The sequence below is a fragment of the Dasypus novemcinctus genome, chromosome 6 (genome assembly GCF_030445035.2).
Source record: "Dasypus novemcinctus isolate mDasNov1 chromosome 6, mDasNov1.1.hap2, whole genome shotgun sequence".
NCBI lineage: Eukaryota > Metazoa > Chordata > Mammalia > Cingulata > Dasypodidae > Dasypus > Dasypus novemcinctus.
The window spans coordinates 99,975,316-99,995,476 of NC_080678.1; the positions used below are offsets into that span (position 1 = coordinate 99,975,316).

Here is a 20,161-nt window from a genome sequence, read left to right on the forward strand (position 1 = left end):
TCTTCCTTATGGTAGACAGGAGCCCAGTCGATTGGGCCACAGCCGCTTCCCCGCAGTTTCATTTTTGAAGACCTCATGAGTGGGGAACAGAATCTCATTATCATTTCCCATTTTCACAATGGCCAAAGGGGCTTGCACAGAAAACTTTCTTGGTAGTTACTTATCTCTTCAGTCCTGTTTTGGAAGAAGAGGAGCCAAGCCCTGCCTCACGCCTCTTTTCCTCTTCCTTCCTCTCTCACTCACCTACCAAGGGAGTGTCTCCTTTGAGCTGTTTTGTAGCTTCAGAAGTTCCGATGGCCTACACACAAGCCCAGAGAGCCTCGGTGGTTTTGCTTTCCTTCAGGCCAAAAGTGTGGATATGTGTGCAAGTGTGTGTGTGATTATGTGTGAATGCAGATGTGTGGTATATGCGTGTGGCATGATGTGTGTGTGTGAGTACATGTGCATATGCACGGTATGATGTGGTTTTGTGTGTGCAGACACATGTGCACCTGTGCATGTGTATTTGTGTACGTGTGAAGCATGTACATGTGAGTGGCTGTGTAAAGGGAATGTGTGTGCATGTGTGAGTGCAGATGCAAGTGTGTGTGTGTGGTGCTGGTTTGTAGTTTATGCTGCATGTGCATGGGTGTGTAGGTGTGTTTGAAGGGCACAGATGCGGGCTTCTGTGTGCACATACACAGGAGGGTGTGCATGTGGGTGTTTGCTTGTTGGTGAGTGGATGTGTGTGTACCTGTGAGTGTGTGTGTGTGTAGCCTGTGTGTGCATGTGCATATGTTTATGTGTGAATCTGTGCACATGCTTGTGCGGTGTATGATGAGTATCAATGTGCATGTGTTTGTTCACACATGTGTGTGCACTGCACGGGGTGCTGTGAGGACATGGGTGTGAGGTGTCCAGCCTGGGCTGGCCCTGCTTGATTCAGGCCTGTTTACTTGACTGACAGGCACACAAGGACACGTGACACTCTGGGCCTTTCTGGCCCACTCCGGACAGGCAGCTGTGTCTTGCTGCCTCTCAGTGGGAGCTTGAGGGCCTGCTGGAGAAAAGTCAACCTCTCTCCTCTCCCCAGCAGCCAGACAGGCCAGGCAGAGCCTGGAAAGCGATGCCGGTGCTTCAGAAACTTCCTGGCTTGCTCATTTGAGAGTTTCCAGGTTTTCATTGTGAAAAGCCATGTCCAGTGAACACCAAGACTTCCCACCATTGAATATTTTGAAGCTAGACACTCGGAGTCAGCAGGGGTCTACCAAGACCCCAGCCTTGAGGCACCTGGGGCAGACACTTCCATCTGGCCGCCCACCCCTGAGCCGAAGGGGAAGGCGCAGTGCCTGTGCTTGGCCAGCTTGAGTCTCTGCCCTCTGGGCTCCTGGGCGGGATTTCCGGCTCGCCATGGGAGAAGCCAGGGACCCCAGGAAGCCTGGGGGGCCAGGTCACCTCCTGGTTCCACTGCAGGCTGTGTCTCCGTGGGTGGCCCAGCACCCTTCCTGCTCTGGCCCACACCTCCTTTCCTGCTCTGTTCCCTGGCCTCTTCTCCGTGGCTCCCCCAGGCCATCTCCTCCCCTCCTCGCTTCCGGGGCTCTGCTTTCTTCCGGGCCCAGCTGCATGTCCTTCCGGTGGAGATCAGCCAGCCTTCCTCAGTCCCTTCCAATTTTGTTTTTTCAGCTTTCCTCATTGCCAGACCAGCCCAACAAGGCAGGCAGGCCTCAATGTCTCTTCCTCCCTAAACTATGGGCAAGGGAGGAAGGTGGCAAATCAGTGCATGGTTTTTTTTGGTTCATTTTGACTATAACAGGTCAGAGCCCCGTCCTTGGAGCTCCCAGTTTGGGAACCCCAGGTGGATCCATTTCCCAGCCCCCTTCCAGAGGTCGTGCCTCAGCCCTCCATTGTGGGCCTGTGTTTCTGCCCGAGTGGGCCCATATGCTCATCCTTTCACTGAGATGGTCCTTGTTTTGGCATCTTGGTGGCATGGGGGGCTTGCCCTGGAGCTTCAGGAGGCAGCAGGACCCGTGTTTCCGCAGTGGGGCGGGTCCCATGGGGTGGGCAGATGGCATAGCCATGCGAGGAGACAGGGGATACATCCCAAGTGTACTTGAGAGTGGGCACAAAGGTCAAAGTCAGAGAGGAATGGGAACAGGCAGCGTGGGTGGGCCTGCAGTGGGCAAGTGTGGGGAGCTGCTGTGCAAAGCAGGGAGGAGAGGGGTCAGGGCAGGAAGGCCATGCGGGGCAGGGGTGGTCTGGCCAGACCCTGGAGGCAGGGGCTGCACCAGGACCCAGAGGCTGACCAGGCCAGGTGGGGTGAGGCCTCATGGATCTGGAAGTGACAGATGTGCGGGACCCCGGGCTCCCACCAACAGCTCCCAGAGCAGAGCGGGATGGGGGTGGGGGGGCGGGTCCAGGAGGGGCTGAGCTTGGGATTTCATAAACTCATAAACCCATCAGAGACCCAAAAAGTTCTGAGGGTCAACTCAGAGTTGTCAGCATTTTATTTTGCCAAACATGGCAATTATTCAAAATACCTGTTATCTTTGATCTCCATCCTTAAAAAAAAAAGAAAAGGGTGAGGGAGAGATCTGAAAAAGAGAATTTGGCTTTGATGAACATACTTTCCTGCCCCCCCCTTTCTGAATTTTTAAAATTTAACTGCCTTTTTTAAAAAAGATACACAGATCAGAAAAGAATGTTACATTAAAAAATATAAGAGGTTCCTATATACCCCACCCTCCACCCCAATCCCTCCTCTCACATCAACAACCTCTTTCATCATTGTGGCACATTCATTCCATTTGGTGAGTACATTTTGGAGCACTGCTACACCGTGTGGATTATAGTTTACATTGTAGTTTACACTCTCCCCCAGTATATTCAGTAGGTTATGGTAGGATATATAATGTCCAGCATCTGTCCCTGTAATATCAATTAGGACAGATGGGAGACAGCCCCTGGGAGCCTGAGCTCTCTTGATCTGGCCTCCATGAGGATGTGGGCAGGGCTACCCTGTTCTCTTGAACCTGGGATGAGCTCTCTGCAGCCAGCTCTGACTTCCAGGCTCACCAATCAGTGCTGAGACCAGCTCAGCAATAGGTTTGCATGAAGGGAAGGTGATGCAGAACTGAAGAAATAAAAGGACAGAAAGAAAGACACAAGAGAGGAAATAAAGATGGGACCAGGGGACTCACGGCTTCTGAAACTGAGAGCACCAACCCTAGTTTCCACATTATATTTATTTAGGAGCTAACAAGTAGCTGTTTGTTATTCATTATAAGGGACAGGTGCAACATTTATGATAATAAGGTACAGGTCATACAAAGTTCAAATGCCTCCTCATGCAAACATTTTTTCATGCTGTCCAGATCATGTTCCATCTAATCAAGGCCCAGTGTACCTAAGCCCACAATTTTGTCTGCATTGTGGAAATGTTTCAACTTCACACCATGTTCCTTACTCTTTTCCCACAACAATTCCCCCTTTTTGTTTTTGCAAAGCAGTGATGTCACATTTGGTGATTTCTTGCTGCTTCATACCCTGGAGAGTTTGTTGAGTGCATCTGAGGAGACTGCTGGTACTATGGCGAGCATAGCTACCAGCAAATTAGGAGCAGTAACTGGCAATTTCTCCTTTCCCAACTGTTGTTCAGCTTCTTGACTCAGATGTTTAATTTTCCCCCATGTTGGTGGTGAAGCTGCTCTGGTCTTCGAGTGGGACCCAGCCATATAGTTCTAGCATCAGTATCTCCATCTGCATGACTGGAGGTTCTGGGTTCCACAGGAACTTTTGTTGTCTTTTGGCATTCATGGTTTTATTCAATGAGTGATACCCACACAGGGTGCTCTCCATCTCCTGGGGAAACACAAGCATACCCTCATCCCCAAGTTAACAGCTTCCCTGTTGACCATTCATTAGTCAGTGGATCATTCCACCAAATAAAGGTTTTTTCAAACAGAGTTTGGGTTTGAGCTTTCAAATTATTTTGGAAATGCCTTTCAGCTGCTGTCCCTTCCAGTGTAGTTCCACAGTTAAGAAAATTAAGAGTGAATAGTGCTTTATGTAACTGCACCTGCAGTGTTTCCTTGAGTTTAAGGGTTTGATTTGTTTGCTCCACAATAGCTTGCATTGGGGGTTATATGGAAGTCCTGTAATATGTCAACTACTGCAAGTATCTAGAAATCTTTTAAAGGAAACACTGGTATAAGCAGGAGCATTATCTGTGTTAGAGACTGGGGAAATCCCATTACAGCAAAGTAAGCTAACAAATGCTATCTTACATGTTGAGCAGTTTCTCCCATCTGAGCTGTAGCCCAAATGAATCCTGAACAAGTATCTACAGAGACACGAACATAACATAATTTTCCAAAGGAGGAGATATGAGTTACATCCATTTGCCACAGTGAGTTAGTAGTTGAACCACAGGGATTTACTCCAGGTTCCAGTTGTTTTGGGTTATTAAGAATTTGACAGGATGGACAGTCTGAACAATGTCCCTAGTTGTGTCCATGCTAAAGGAAAATGAGTTTTGAGGCCAGCTGCATTTATATGGGTTAGATTATGAAAATGAATAGCTTCTTGTAAAACAGGAGTGACTAATTTATCAGTGGCATTATTGCCTTGAACTAATGGTCCAGGTAAATTTGAATGAGATTGAATGTGAGTGATAAAAAATGGACTTTTTCTATTTCTAATTATCTGTTGAAGTTTGTGAAAAAGCTTATAAAGAAACTGATTTATGTCAGGTTTGATAAGAATTGTTTCAATCAATTGAGTAACCTGGACAACATATGCTAAGTCTGAAATGATGTTTATGGACTCTAGTATGTCTTTCAAAACAGTAAGTCCTGCTATTAATTCAGCTTTCTGAGCTGAAAATCCAGGAGTAGGAATTTTCATAGTTTTATACCCAGTATACCCAGCCGTGCCATTTCCAGACCCATCAGTAAAGATTGTAGGGGATGTCAAATATTGGTCAAAACTTAGTTATGCTAGGTAAAATCCATTGAGTGCTTTTAATGAATTGTAGTAGATGATTGTTAGGGTAATAATTATCTGTCCAATATAATCAGCAAATACTATTTGCTACTGAAAGTGATTTTGGGGGCAAGCCTCAACTTCCTTGCACAAAAGTGGAAGAATGACATGAGAAGGGTCCTGTCCATGAAGGGCACAAGTGCATTCACAGCCTTTAAGTATAATTTGGGACATAAAATCCACATAAGGAGATAAAGTTTTAACAATACTGTTAGGTAAAAATATTCATTCTACAGTATGATCTTGTTGCATAAGGATTCCCCTAGGGGAGTGTAAGGAAGGCATGACAATCAATTGCAGTTGCTGTTCTGGATTAATGCACTCAACTTGGGCATTTTGAAAATTTTTTTCTATTAGTTTTAGTTTCTGTTCTGCTTCTCTCTTTAGAACCTGGGGGCTGTTTAACTGAGGATCTCCTTGTAATAGGGAAAAAATATTAGACAGTTCATATGTGGAAATGCCCACTTTGTTCCTCAGCCAATTTATATCTCCTAATAATTTATGCAGATTATTCAAAGTTTTAATAGAGTCCCTGTGAATCTGAAGCTTCTGAGGCTTAATTGTAATTTTATCAACAGTAGTCCCAAAATAAGAAACAGGAGTAATCTTTTGAATTTTCCCAGGGGCAAGTTTTAAGCCTGCTGCAGTTAAACTCTTTTCTAAGGCCTGATATGCTACAACTAGAGTCTGGGAAGAGGGGGCAGTACACAATGTATCATCCATATAATGTATAATATATCAAGAAGGAAAAGCCAGTCTGACTGGATTTAAGGCTTTAGCTACAAAATTTTGACATATGATGTGGCTATTAAGCATCCTTGAGGAAGACATTTCCACTGAAACCCTTTCATAGGTTTTTTGTTATTGAAAGAAGGCACTGAGAATGCAAATTTCTCATAGCCTTGGGGACCCAAAGGCATTGTAAAGAAACAATCCTTTAAATCAATAACAACAGTGGCCAGCTACGAGGGATCATAGCTGGTGTGGGCAAACCTGACTGCAGTGCACCCATAGGTTGAATGACTGTGTTAACTGCTCAGAGGTCTTTTAAAAGCCTCCACTTGCCTGCTTTTTCTTAATAGGAAACACCAGAGAGTTCCAAGGACTAAAGATTTTCAATATGCCTCTTATCTAAGTGTTCCTTAACTAATTTTTGGAGCGCCTCCAATTTTTCTTGGGTTAATGGCCACTGTTCAATTCAAACTGGAGAGGTTGTAGTCCATTTAAGAGGAATGGGTTTGGGCAGTTCAAGGAGGTAGACTGAGCAGTGGCCATTATGGAAAAGGTGAATATCCTAATCCTTTATGATTACCATGAGCTGTGGAATCTATTGGTTTAACAATTCCCTGGTGGTGCTTACTTAATCCTACCCCTGGAAAATCCCTTGTTTCCTCATTAATTGTTGACTTTGTTTACTATACTGGCTAACCTGGGGAGTGTAAATTTCAGCTTGCCATCGTTCTAATAGATCATGTCCCCAGAAGTTAATAGGTAAGTCTGCAACATACGGCTGCAGGATGGCATGTTGTCCATCAGGTCCCAGACAATGAAACATTTGCACATTCTGTTTTAAACCTGTGGGAGTGCCAAGTCCCACAATAGAAATAGATACATCTTGTAATGGCCAAGCAGAGGGCCAATGGTTAGAACTAATGATAGAAATGTCAGCTCCAGTATCAATAAGTCCTTTACTTTGGAGTTTGTGTTCCTGAGTGTGATGGAGTTGGACTCAGATATGACCTTTCTACACATGCCTCTTCTGTCACTTTTACTGGACATGTGGTTAGCACTGGGGTTGGTGCATACTCAAAACATCTGAATCTCTGGACTGTCCATGTGACAGCCAGGCCCTGAGCCTCAGCAGACTTGTAACTCTTACCCTCTGGTTTATTGGACTTACCCTGACCAGCTAACAGGGAAGTGAATAAGGTCAACCACCACACCAGGGAGCCAAGAGTGCCTACAACTGCAAGCAGGAGAATTTCACCCACCATTCATGTGGAATCTAAGCGCCCTCTCCATATAGAGGTGGAGTAGACATAACCATCCCAGGGTCCACAGGATGGAGGAATAGAATATGGACTAGAGTGGGCTTACCCATATTGGACTATGGAACTATTGTGATTAGTAATGGAAGAAATTGTAGCACTGATGTGGAGAAAGTGGCCATGGTAGCTGCTGAGAGTAGGGAGAAGAGCTATGATGTGGGGGCATTTTCAGGACTTGGAATTGTCCTGGATGGTACTGCAGGGACAGACAGTGGACCTTGTATGTCCTGCTATGGCTCACTGGGTGGACTGGGGGAGAATCTAAACTACAATGTAAACCATTATTCATGTGGTGCATCTGTGCTCCAAAATGTATTCACCAAATGCAATGAATGTCCCATGATGATGAAAGAGGTTGTTGATGTGGGAGGAGTGGGGTGAGGGGGGTGGGGGGTATATGGGGACCTCTTATATATTTTGAATGTAACATTTTAAAAAAATAGAGAAAAAATAAAAATAAATGTGGGAAAGGTAAAGGAGCCTAAACAGAAAACATAAATAAATAAGTCCTTTAAACCATTTGTGCTGATGGTTACTTCATAAGTGGGATGAGATTCTAAAATTTTTTTTCACTTAAGAATACTCGTTTTATTCCTGTACTTCCAAAATCATTTTTCCCTCGTACTTTCTTACTAGCTCCTACAGGAACATAAGGGAGCAACAACAATTGTGCTATGCGATCTCCAACATCAGCTTTCCAGGGAACTGTGGTGGACATGATAACTTGAATATGTCCTTCATAGTCACAGTCAATTACTTCTGTATTCACTCTAACTCCCTGGGAGGTGTGACTGCCCCTCCCAAGGAGAAGTCTGACCATGCCAATTGGTAAAGGTCCCCTTATTCCCATTTTCACACAGACGAGGGTATCCTCTGGAAGCAACATAACAGGTTCTGCTGCAGGGATATCTGCGCTTCCTGCCATGGTGGGGGATAAGTCAAGTGCACTGAGGAGTATCTGGGAATGCCAGGATTGCACTGCTGAACTGGGAAAGCTCCCTTTCAGAATGGGGCTAGGAGCAGGCCCCACTGGAAGTTTCCTGGAAAGGGAGTACCATTCTTATGGTAATTAGATTGGCATTGGTTAACCCAATGATTTCCTTTACCGCAGTGGGGGCATGGCTCAAATGGTTTCCTAGCAGAAATATTCTGTCTGGGTGACAGCTTTTCCCTCAGACTTTTTCTGACAATCTTTTCTCATGTGACCAATTTTCCCACAACTGAAACATTTTCCAGAGAACTTATTGATTTTTATTCCTGCCATAGCTTGAGCCATCATGGTGGCATGGTGGCCCTCTGTCCCTACATCCTGGCACAATTTAATATATCCAGTCAAATCCACTTTACCTTTCATAATCCCAATAGCTTCCTGACAATCCTGATTAGCATTTTTATAAGCCATTAGCTTCAAAACAGTATCAGTAGCTTCTAAATTATTGACCTGTTCTTTGATAGCCTCTCGAAACCGAGCGATAAAATCAGGGTAAGATTCTTTAGGTCCTTGTAACATTTTTTGAAATGACACCAGAGGCTGGCCTCTAGCCTCAATTTTTTCCCAGGCCCTTAAGCAACAGCAACGGACCTGTGTGATGGCTTGATCATCCATTGTTAATTGCTGATCTATTCTTGCCCCTACTAACTGATCCCCACTAACTGATCCAAGGAAATGGGAATATTATGGACTCTATTATGAGCAGCTTGAATCTCTGCATGATCTGTCCACCAGATTTTGAATTGTAAAATCTCTCCAGACCCTAGGGTGATATGTGCTAATGCAGACCAGTCAGCTGGGATCAGCCTAGCACCTTCAGCAAGCCCCTGCACTGTACCATAGGTAAAAGGAGAATTTGGACCATATTGTTGCACTGCTACTTTTAACTCTTTCAAAATTTTAAATGGGAAGGACTCATGAGTGAACTTGTAAACTCCATACCAATTTTGAGGACCCACTCCAGGAGCTACTCTTTCTTGTATGGTGACCTGAAAGGCCATTTGAAGTGACTCCAAGTCACCCTCCCTCCTAGCCTGTAAAACACTCTCTTGAAAAGCTGACAATTTTGGCTGAGCATCTCCGGGCATAGGAGGGGGAGGAGGTGTCATGGGGGGGGGGATAGGCAGTGACTTTCTAAAGTCAGTTAATGGAGGAGCTGAAGGCAAAATAACTTTAGATTTAGCATCATCAAAAAATTCAGTGGGAGGAACTTCCTCACTTTCTCTATTTTCATTTTTCGCTTCCTCATCTTCTGTTTTCAAGGGTTCCAAAATAGATTTAATAATAGTCCAAGTGGACCAAATAGTAACTGGAAGCAGAACACTTTGTACATGTAATTTTTTTTTAAAACTCTTTTCCTACTCTTTCCCAGTCTTCTCATTCTAAACTTCCTACTGCTGGGAACCATGAGCATTATTTTTCTATAATCTGTAAAAGTTCTAAAATATGAGACCTACTGGCCTCGGCTCCTCCTGCCTTGAGGAGTTGTTTGAGGAGACAGACACACAGGTGAGATTTTGTTGAACTGCTCCATTTCCCAGTGTAACCCTGCTAGAATCCCCGAGAGTGTCCTTACTCACTGAGGACTTGGAAGGCCTGCTAAACCACTCAGGGCTCTGCACCAGGACAACACCTTTAATTTCACTTGAAGTGATTATTTTTCCTTCAAGACCAATGTTGGGCACCACTTGCTGAGACCAGCTCAGCAATAGGTTTGCACGAAGAGAAGGTGATGCAGAACCAAAGAAATAAAAGGACAGAAAGACACAAGAGTGGAAATAAAGATGGGACTGGGAAGTGGATGTGGCTCAACTGACAGAGCACCCATCTACCAGGGCCTCCTGACCCATGTGGTGAGCTGGCCCACACGCAGTGCTGCCACACACAAGGAGTGCTGCACCACACAGTGGCTTCCCACATACAGAAGCCCCATGTGCAATGGGTGTGCCCTGCAAGGAGAGTGCCCTGTGTGAAAAAAGCACAGCCCACCCATGAGTGGTGCCACACACATGGAGAACTGACACAGCAAGATGATGCAACAAAAAAGAGATGCAGTTTCCCAGTGCTGCTGGATAATGCAAGCAGATGCAGAAGAACACACAGTGAATAGACACAGAGAGCAGACAATGGGGGAGGGAAGGGGAGAGAAATACATTAAAAAAATAAATATTTAAAAAAAAAATAGATGGGACCAGCGGACTCACTTGTTAACCCTAGTTTCCAGATTGTATTTATTTAGGAACTAACAGGCAGCTGTTTATTATTTACTATAATAAGGGCAGGTGCAACATTTATGATAATAAGGTACAGGTCATAAAAGTTCAAATGCCTTCTCACACAAACATTTTTTCATGCTGACCAGATGGTGTTTCATCTAGTCAAGGCCCGGTGTTCCTAAGCCTGCACTTTTTGTCTGCATTATGGAAATGTTTCAACTTCAAACCATGTTCCTTGCTGTTTTCCCACAACAAATCAGTCCTGAGGCTTGGGTGCATCCCAAGTGTCTCTGGGGTGTGGGAAGTCAGTGCAAAATGAAAATGCGGGGTCCTTGTGACCAGATGAAGAATTTTCGAGATGGGCAAGGCCAGCGTGGCACTGGGTGGGGTCCCTGTGGGTAAGAGGCCAGCATGGCACTGGGTGGGGTCCCTGTAGGTAAGAGGCCAGCAAGCCTCAGGTGCTTAGGGCCACCAGAGCTGAAGACAGAGGTGGGCATCCTTGGCACTCTGGCTTCAAACTGGACTCTGAGCCTCCTCCCAGTTGAGCCTCTGCTCTTCCTCTGAAGATGGGCACCACCTCTCCCAGGATTCACGAGCCAGGGGGAAGGGAGCATCCCAAGTCTAAGAGGGGCTCCTCTCTGGGTTCCAGGACCAGGGAACCTGGGTGCATGCTGAGCAGAAGGCTGAGGAAGGCAGCAGTGTGCCGGGAGTGGGGCCAGGTTTCATAGGAGCAGGCCTCGGTGTCCTGGAGGAAGGGCGTTTCCAGTGGAGGAAGGCAGCTTGCCTCCCCCACCTGGGCCTGCCAGGCTGCTGCCATGTGCACCCAGAGATCCTTGGCCCAGGCTCCCTGATTCTGAATGAATTCTGGAGGAGAACCCAGCCACAAGGATAGGGAACCCCTTAACAGACCCTATTCCAAAAGGACAAAGGCAAGTAGAGCCCTGCCAGTGCCTGGCTGCAGCAGGGGGAGAAGGAGGGTTGGGGTGTGGGGCCTGGAAAGGGTGCCTGGGGAGAGGGCTCCTGAGATCAGGGCCCATGGGAGCTGGGCCAGGGAGAGGGAGGGCCCAGGGGAAGGTGGGATGCCTGGGGTTAGGGAGCAGGGGAGGAGGGCTTAGGGGAGGGTGGGGCCCAGGATAGAGCAGTGTGGGGGGTCTTGGGGTACCAGGAGCAGGAGGGGGAGCACATGGCAGGTGCATAGGCAGTCCACTGCCTTCTGTGCCTGCAGGGAACACCCATGTATCCCTAGTTGGGGGTGAGGCGCTCTGGGGATCCCTGGCTGTAAGTGTCCAGCCCCTCACCCAGACCTTGGCATGTGAGGGCTGGTGGTCCTGAATCTGGGGCATTGTGTGAAGGGGATAGTGCTGTGTATCTGCTTCTCCAGAGGAAAGGAGAGTGGGGGGCTTATGTGACTACAGCCTGGGTCATTCCTTGGTGGGTGGGGGCACTCTCCTGGGTGCGTGGGGGTAAAGAGGGCATCAAAGGGCAAAAGCGCAGCTCTGGAGCTTCCAAACAGTTTGCCCTGAGAGCAGGAGGGAGAATGCAGGCTTGGGAGCCCCACAGTGGGATGGGGGTGCTGGGCCCCTCAGTCCCCAGCTGGTGATGCTGAGCAAAGTACAAGGCCTCTCAGAGCCTCTGCCTCATCTTTGTAAATGTTGGAATAAAAACGTCTGTGTTCATTCCTCCCTGGCGCCCTCCCTGCTCTGTCTCTCCATCTCCCCACCTCATTGTCTCTCCCTGTGCTCTGTCTCTTTCTGTCTCTGCCTCTGCCTGTCTCTGGGTCTGCATGTCACTCTCTGCTCTGGCTCCAAGTCCCCCTTTGCTCCTGGCACACCCAGCCCTGCTGTCCCCATCCTGTGACTGGAAACAGGTCCTCAGCTTTGCCAGGCTTCAGCTTCTTCCTAAATGGGAGAGCAATAACCTCCCTATCCCATTGTAATTAGGATGAAAATACTTTGAAAAGTCACAAATGCAGCACTGAAAGTGGAGGTCATTGGGCAGGAGGTTAATTGACCACACACGTCAAAGATTCCAGAGCATGACCATGTTGCATTCCTGCTCTCGGGCTGTGGATGAACACGCTTCGGTGAAGCTGACAGACAGAACAACCCAGGGAAACATAAGCCAGATACAGCTGCCCTGGTCTCTCCTTGCATGCCTGTCCCAGCACATGTGTCCAAATCCATTTGTCCTGAGCCACAGGCTATTCTGGCCCTGGGGAGTGACTGGGGCAGCATAAGACAAGGTCCAGCTAGCTCCTAGTGGCAGGCAGACGACTATGCCACAGAAATGCTTCAGAGTACCATGAAGGCAGGGAGATCAAAACCCAGAGAGACCAGGAGGGGGGCCAGAGAGAGGTGGCATTAGGACTGGGCTCTCACAAAAGGTCAGACTGGGATCTTGGAGCTGGGTGGGGATGACCACGGTGGTCACCCCAGGACTGAGAATGGGGTGTGGGCTTGAGAGCCATGTTTTGGGTTGAACTTGACATTGAGCAGAGATGGAGTAGAAGGATATATGGAAACTATGTGCTGGCAGATTGCAGGGAGCCATTTGTGAAGACCCTGGAGACCAAGGAGCAATGACCCAAGGCCAATCTGTGTTTCTTAGAGAGAGCCTGGGCATTGGTATTGGCCTGAGCTGGCTATTAAATGGGGAGAGGAAAATTGCGGCGGCTTGCTCGGTCGGTAGAGGTGGGGTCTGGCTGCGGACGAGGGGTCAGTCCAGCTCTGGACGAGGGGTCGGTCCCGCTTGGGACGAGGGGTCGGTCCCACTTGGGACGAGGGGTCGGTCCGGCAGCAGACGAAGGATCGGTCTCACAAGGGGTTGCGCGGTTTGGCTGACGGGGTCGCCCGGCGAAGCCGGCGACGAAGGGGTCGCCCGGAGAAGCAGGCGACGAAGGGGTCGCCTGGAGAAGCAGGCGACGAAGGGGTCGCCCAGAGAAGCAGGCGACGAACTGGGGACAAGGGAGGCCAGGCCCTTGTCGGGGGCTCTCAGGACTGGAGGGCGCACGGCAGAAGAACTACCGCGGAGACAAGGTAAACACGCAAGTCCACTTTACTGAGGGAGAGGCAACAGTTTTATAGGGGCTGGGGAAGGCTGATTGGTCGAAGCCACGCCCTGTTCTGATTGGTTGCCGGCGAAAGGTCAGTGGGTGGTACTGGACGGGGGAGGGGTGGTGGTTAGGGATTGGCTGTTGCTGTTGCTGGGGGAAGGGGCAGGGTTTAGGGATTGGTGGCTGCTGTTGCTGGGGTGGAGGGCAGACTTGAGTTTCCCGCCCACACCTGGCTGTTGCTGCTGTCGGGGGAAGGGAAAAGGGCGGGCTGGATTTTTCCGCCCTCACCTGGCTGTTGCTGCTGTCGGGGGAGGGGAAAGGGCAGACTGGAATTTTCTGCCCTGCTCCTGCACAGGGAGAAGGAAGAAGAAGGGTGCCGCCCCACAAGGCATCGGGTGGCGCCATCTGGGAGGAGGGGCGGCCGCGGAAGCATGGCTGCCGAGAAGGGGAGACCCGAGGGCACTCTGCGCCCATGCCGAGCTTCCTTCAGGGGTGGCGGTGGGCCCGACCAACCACCCTATTATGGGGGCAGCGGAATTAGGCCTACCGCGGCCGCTCCCCTGCCAGGCCAGCAAACCACGCTTCAGCCCGAGGGGTGACCGCAGAAAATGTCCCCACCTTGACTTGTGGGCTGGTGAAGGAGGGCACGGGCAGCTCACAGGGGCCACCACTTGCCAACGTCTACCCCTGCAGGTGCCCAAGGCCCTGTCCATGCACACTCATGCACACCTGTGTCTCCATATCCCTTCCCTAGGGAAAGGGAGGTCACATCTCCAGGGGCCCTGTGGGGAAGGGTGGACACAGGGGAGAGCCAGAGGGCCATCAGGCCTGGGTCTCACCTTGAGGCAAGGGCCTGATGCTGGTTTTTTACTTTCTTACCAAATCACACCTTCTGTGCAGTCACAGAAATGCCCTGCCAGGGCTGGAGGAAGACGCCTGTCACCCAAGTTCAAGCCTGAACACCATTGTTGTCCCACACTGCCTAGAACACCCCATGAATTAATATTTTCTATGGCCCCAGTAATTCAATCATAACATTTTATTGTATTTTCGTGTTAATGCTGCTCATCAGTTCAGTGTAATCATTGAACACAAACCAATTTTTTTTTTTTTAATATACTTGGGAGTTCACCCAGGGAAGTTTCTCAGCTTTTGTTAAGCCTCCTAGACCTCTGCCCAGACCAGCAGAATCTCCTCCACTTCTAGATCCTTCCTCACCCCACTGTGTTCAATTGGGGTGTTGGGGGCTGAGTCTGGTCCTGTGGTCCAAGCCCAGGACAGGGGCTGAGAAGGACATTTGGCCTGACTTTGTCAAGAAATCCCACAAGTGCAGGAGGTGCTGTGACTGATAAGAATGAGGCCCTCACCCAGGAGGGCTGGGCATCCTACCACTTGAGGACATGCCACCTAGCAGTAAAAATAGGGATGTCCTAGGTGCCAAAGCAAGAGTAGATGCCTTCCAGCAGATTCCAGTCCAGCCGTCTCCCCATGCAATCCTTGCTGTGGTTATGCTAAAAGGAACTGCCCCTTCCATCAGGGTAAGTGGGATAAACCATGCCCTGCCCCTCCCCAGCCACACCCATGCAGGTGGTTGGAGTCTGGGGCAAGTGTCCCCTGGGTCACAGGGCAGCCTGCATGGATGGCTGGCCATAGAAGCTGTGTGCTGGTGGGTCAGACAGTTCAGACCCCAGTGCCTGCTACAGCCTGGGACCTGCTGGCCTGTCCTCTCTCTATGTTGGTTTTGGGGATTGGTTTTCATTGATAGTGAAACAAACAAGCAAGAAACATTCAGCCATTGAATCAGCTCAGCATGAAGCAGTCAGATTATACCCTAGACGTAATGAGCGAACCAGCCAGGGTGGCATGCTCCACCCGGGGGGCAGCTTGCCTTGCCTGGCATGCTCGGCTGGCACGTGTCCCCTCATTCTTTCACTATAGGGTGACTTGCTGGTGACAGCGGTGCCCTGGAGATGGCCTGGGTGGGATTTGTGCCACAGACAGAGGCTTTGTCACCTGTCTTAAGACTCGGTTTCTGCATCTATAGGTTGGTGTTGGTGAGGCCGGGCTCATTGGGCTGTGGAGAATAGGTGAGATTCTGCAGGTGGAGCACATGGCCCCTGCCTCTCTCCTTCATTCCCTGAGGTTATAAGAAGATGCCCCTTCCTCATCAAAGCCTGTAATTTCCACATACATCCCCTCTCATGTTTCACCTCCGCTGGCTCATTGCAGTTCAATTTTCAGCCCACTCGGTATTATTTTTCTCCTGCCCCCTTTCCATCATCCCCCCTTGCACCCCAGAGGCCCTTCCAGGCCTTCCCCTTCTTGCCATGTCCCTCCATGTCCTCTCACCCTCTTCTTCCCCTGTGACTGAACTCGGCAGTGTGTACTTCTGGGCGTGGGGGGTGGGAGGGAGGCCAGGCCTTGGCCTGGAAGATGAGGCGGCCCCTCTCGTTTTCCAGGGAGTCCTTGCCTCTCAGTGCCCAGGCAGCATGGGGGCTCCCCTGCCCATTTCCCTCCCCAGTCTACTGGCAGAAGTTTGGTGGCACAGACGGGTACTACCTGCACCCACACTCGGGCACGCTCATGCCTTCGTAGTGGTACTTCAGGTTAGGGACCCCCACATCATCCTTGTAGAGGACAGAGATGGGGCTGAGCTTGGTGGGCACGCAGCAGGCCTTGCCCACCTTCATGGGGTACTTGAGGTGCGCCAGCGTCTGCACAATGGCGTGCTTGGTCAGGGTAATGTCATCGGCGAGCGGGAAGCAGCAGCCGCCCTTGCACTCGTAGGTGTCGTACTCCTTGGGCGCAATGATCCAGCTGTACCCAGCCGATGTCCTCAAAGTTCATGCACAGCGAGGATCTCTGGCTGTGGCTGCCTGCCCCGGTGCTCCTCTTGTGCCTGGCCGAGGACGACGGTGCGGCCGCATGGCCCCCAGTCTCGCCCTCGCCGCCCGGGCTGCCCTTGGACAAGCGCTTGAGCACGTCCTCCTGCTCATGGCCGATCATCTCCCTGAGCTCCAGCCTGGTCTCCTTGGACCTGTTGCTGCGGTCGTTGGAGAAGATGACAAAGAAGGGCAGGTTTTTAGAGCCCAGGGGCACGGCGATGTCCAGCTGGTCACAGCCCTTCCAGGGGCTCTCCACCCTCACTTCCAGTTTGTTTTTGCTCTTTGAGGTGTCTGCCCTGAGCCACCGCTTCACCACGCTGGAGACCTCGAAGCTCTCCCAGCCCTCACCCCAGATGTCCTGGGACACCAGCAAGGTCTTGGTTTCCGCCGAGCCATCCCTGGAGTCAGCCCCGTCCAGGATGTCATAAATCGCAACGTTTCCTTTCAGCTCACAAGAGGCGTCTGCGGGGCCGTGGCAGGACACGTGGAGCCAGAGCTCGGCCCAGGTGATCTGCTCGTGCCTGGGCATGGAGATGTTGAAGAGCAAGACGTGGTTCTGGAAGGGCTTGTCTTCCCTGGCAGTAGTGGAGATGGCACCTGAAATGCAAATACACTGTGATGGGCCTCCTGCTGGGCCGTGACTCAGAGCGCCAGTGAGTGGGGCTCTTGGTGACATTTTTGTCCCTATTAAATCCTGATTTGGTGTCACGTAAGCCTCTAAGAGTATTTTTTCATTTATTTTAAAGATTTTTTGTTTTATTTCTCCCCTGCCCCCCAGTTGTCTGTTCTCTGTGTCCATTCACTGTGTGTTCTTCTGTGACCGCTTCTATCCTTATCAGCGGCACCGGGGATCTGTGTTTCTTTTTAAAGGAACACACGGGGCCTTCCCAAGAAGGAGGCAGAAGATGCCTCAAATCGGGTGGAGAGTTCCTACTGTTTACGAGCATCCATTAGGCAGCACTGAATGAGGAGTTTTGCCAAATATATGTCTGTTTCATTTTCACTCTGACCCCAAGGGGATCTAATTATTCCAGTTTTACAGATGTGGAAATGCTGGTTCAGAACATTTAACTGCCTAAGTGTGCACATCTCACTTTAAATCACCTTAAAGCCTAGGGATTTAAATGTCCTTACCTGTATCACATAAACTTATGTCCTTATTTTTTTTAAAAATTATAAAATAAGCAAATAAGCAAAAAAAAGAAAACCAAAACAAAACACTGTCAGCTTTAGAGTGAAGACCTGAGTGTGATTTTAAAGCAGGGACTCTGGGATGAGGACGCAGGAATCCCAGCCTTAGGACCTTGGGAATCTGAACACCTAAAATGGTTCTAGAGATCACTTGGAATGCCATCTTCCAAGCCAAGTGAAAGGCATGATTTTCGTAGTGTTTTAAGGGGGCATAAAAACTTGGCTTCAACTCTGTTGCTATTTCAGGCAAAAATGGGGCTTTCCCTTTAGCAGCAAAACTGTCTCAATTTCCCGCATCTCCCGGGGTGACGCGCGGCCACAGGCACATTCTGTTGCACCCTGGCTCGAGCATAAAGAGGGAAGAGCACTTTCATTTTCTGAGCACCAGCTCGGTGACCACAAGTGTGGGGACCCTGCGCTGCTGTGAAAACCTGGGAGGCCTGGCATCTGGCAGACTGAAATCTTGAAACTGTGATTCTGCCCCTTACTGGGCCTATGACCTTGGAGACGTCCTGAATGTTTTTGTGCCTCAGTTTCCTCCTGTGTGGAATGAGGCTCATTTTCCCTCCCTCCCGGATTAGTGAGGGGCCACATGAAGCTTACTCCCACTCCACCTGGCTGCCCCCTCGGTCAGCGTGTCCATCCCTCCCCCTCCCCCCCAGCCTCCTACCCATGCGCTCGGGGTCCTCTCTCCCAGCCAGAAGCCTCACGTGGGCTCCCGTGGGCTGTGCCCGGCAGCTGCCTGTTTGCGTAGTGCGAGCTGAACTGTGCGGGTGCTTCGACAGTCCTCAGAAGCGGCTTTGGGGTGGTGGGTAGACAGGGAAACAGTTCCCCACCCTCCCCAAGCCCTGCACCCACCTGGGGAGAAGCTAAATCCCCACCCACGCTGTGCTGGCCACTTCTGGGCTGGGATCCGGCCACAGGTGACTCAGTGGCTGGTGCTCTGCTCTGGTGGGTCACTCAGGTGGCCCCAGGCTGCCAGATGCAGCTTCAGGGGACTTGGTGGAAGGAAGAGAGAGAAGCCTTGCCTCGCCACAGTGTGGGGCTCACAACTGAGCCCTGGGGTCTGGCGCGATGCTGGCAGCGTCTGGGGGATCTGCTGACCACATTTGTTTAAAACCAGGAGAGTTCACCTAAGTCCAGAGATTTCTTCCTTTGGACAACTGGGCTATCGGGCTCCACTGGGCAGGCGTATAACCACGCTGCCAGATGGGCACAAGTCCGGCAGGCTGAGGCGGATCTTGTCAGCCTGTGGCACCTTGCCAAGCCCTTGCCTGCTTGCAGAACCTTGGCTCAAGCCCAGGGGCAGGGGCGGTCAGTGCCTGGGGGTTCTGGGAGACCATGGCAGTGGAGGGAAAGCTGCCCTGTGTGGACAGTGGGCCTGAGTGGGCATGCAGCCCCTGACCTGACCTCGGGCAAGGCCCCTCAGCACATGCGAGCCTTGGCCCCTCCTCCAGCAAACCATTTCACCCCACTGGGCGGCCAGTGCAGTGAGTTAACTGCATTGACCAGAGGCAAACATCCGCTATCTTCTAGTCTTCCTAGGAACTTATTTTGAACCTACATTAGTTTTTTGCCAAGGTTTCTCATTTAAAGGATTTTACCTAAACTTCAAAAACATTTTCCTGAAGGAGAAATAGACACTTTCAAAGTTTGGAAATAGGCGGGCTAGTTGGGGACTCAATAAGCTGTGTTTCTCCATAGGAATGGTGGGGAAAGAGGAGAGGAGAAGGAGAGGGAGGGAGGAGAAGAGGGGGGAAAGGAGGGGAGGGGAGGGATGAGCAACTGAAATTGGGCCCTAAGAACCTGCACGTCTCTGATCACTAGGGAGGCAGGGCTATATTCTCCCCAAATTTGGCGACTGCACCTCCATCTGGACTTGAGCCTCCGGGGAGCACAGCAGTGGCTGACTCCCCTGCCAATCCAGGGAGTGGCCACCATGCTCAAGCATGGTGTTTGTCCTTGTGGGAGCATCTGGGGAGAGGGCTGAGGGCTCCGCCCGGGCCTGGTACTGCGAGGGTGCTACAGCGACCCCGTGGAGCTCGGCATGCAGCGAGGGCGTGCCAGGCAGTGATTGCTCTCTCCACGACCTGGACAGCCACCAGGCTCTGTCCCACCCCTCCCCTTCTGCGGAGCCTCTGCCATGGCTGTGCTCTCGGTCAGGGAGGCCCTGCCTTCCTGCTTACCTGTCCCCTGCCTGCGTCAGTCCTGACTGCCCATCATGCCCGCTCAGGACATTCTGCCACTGCTGACCTGTGTCCTGAGCCGCAGCACTCGGCTGGCTTCCCTTGACAGCTGCACGGTGACCCGGGCCGCTCACCAGCTGTTGGCTTGAGCTGTTGCATCCTTAGGCTAGTGGAGGTGCTGGGTGAGGCTGCCCTGAAGGCACGGAGGGCTGGGGCCCCTCCAGGGCCAGCTTCCCATGCTCAGCTCTCTGTTTGTCCTTGGACACCTCAGGGTGCTCCCTGCGGGAGGGCCATGCTGGGCATGCCGGGTCCTGCCAGGCAATCACCAAGGCCCCCTGCCTGCTCTTGATGCTCTGGCCTGGGTTTTGGGGTGAATGTTAACAAAGCCTCCATCGCCTCATCCTCCAGGACCCCTGACACAGCAGGCCATGGCCTAGAAGCACCAGGGCAGAAGGACAATTCACTTAACAAGAGGGCCAGCTCTGACTCCCCACATTTGTCAGGGACTGTTGAAGCTTCCTCCCTCCTGAAGCTGTGGCCCTGGCCTCAGCCTTCCATTGTGGAGTGGGGGAT

The 20,161-nt window shown here is 50.7% G+C and overlaps 1 protein-coding gene across 1 annotated transcript; it reads right to left on the reverse strand.

Annotated features, from left to right (window-relative positions):
- Positions 1 to 15,881: 15,881 nt before the first annotated feature.
- On the reverse strand, positions 15,882 to 19,747 carry LOC105745006 (growth/differentiation factor 2-like). The gene is given in 3 exon segments (XM_058299536.1): positions 15,882 to 16,148; positions 16,150 to 16,808; positions 19,723 to 19,747. Coding segments are annotated over 3 exon segments (951 nt in total).
- Positions 19,748 to 20,161: the final 414 nt, after the last annotated feature.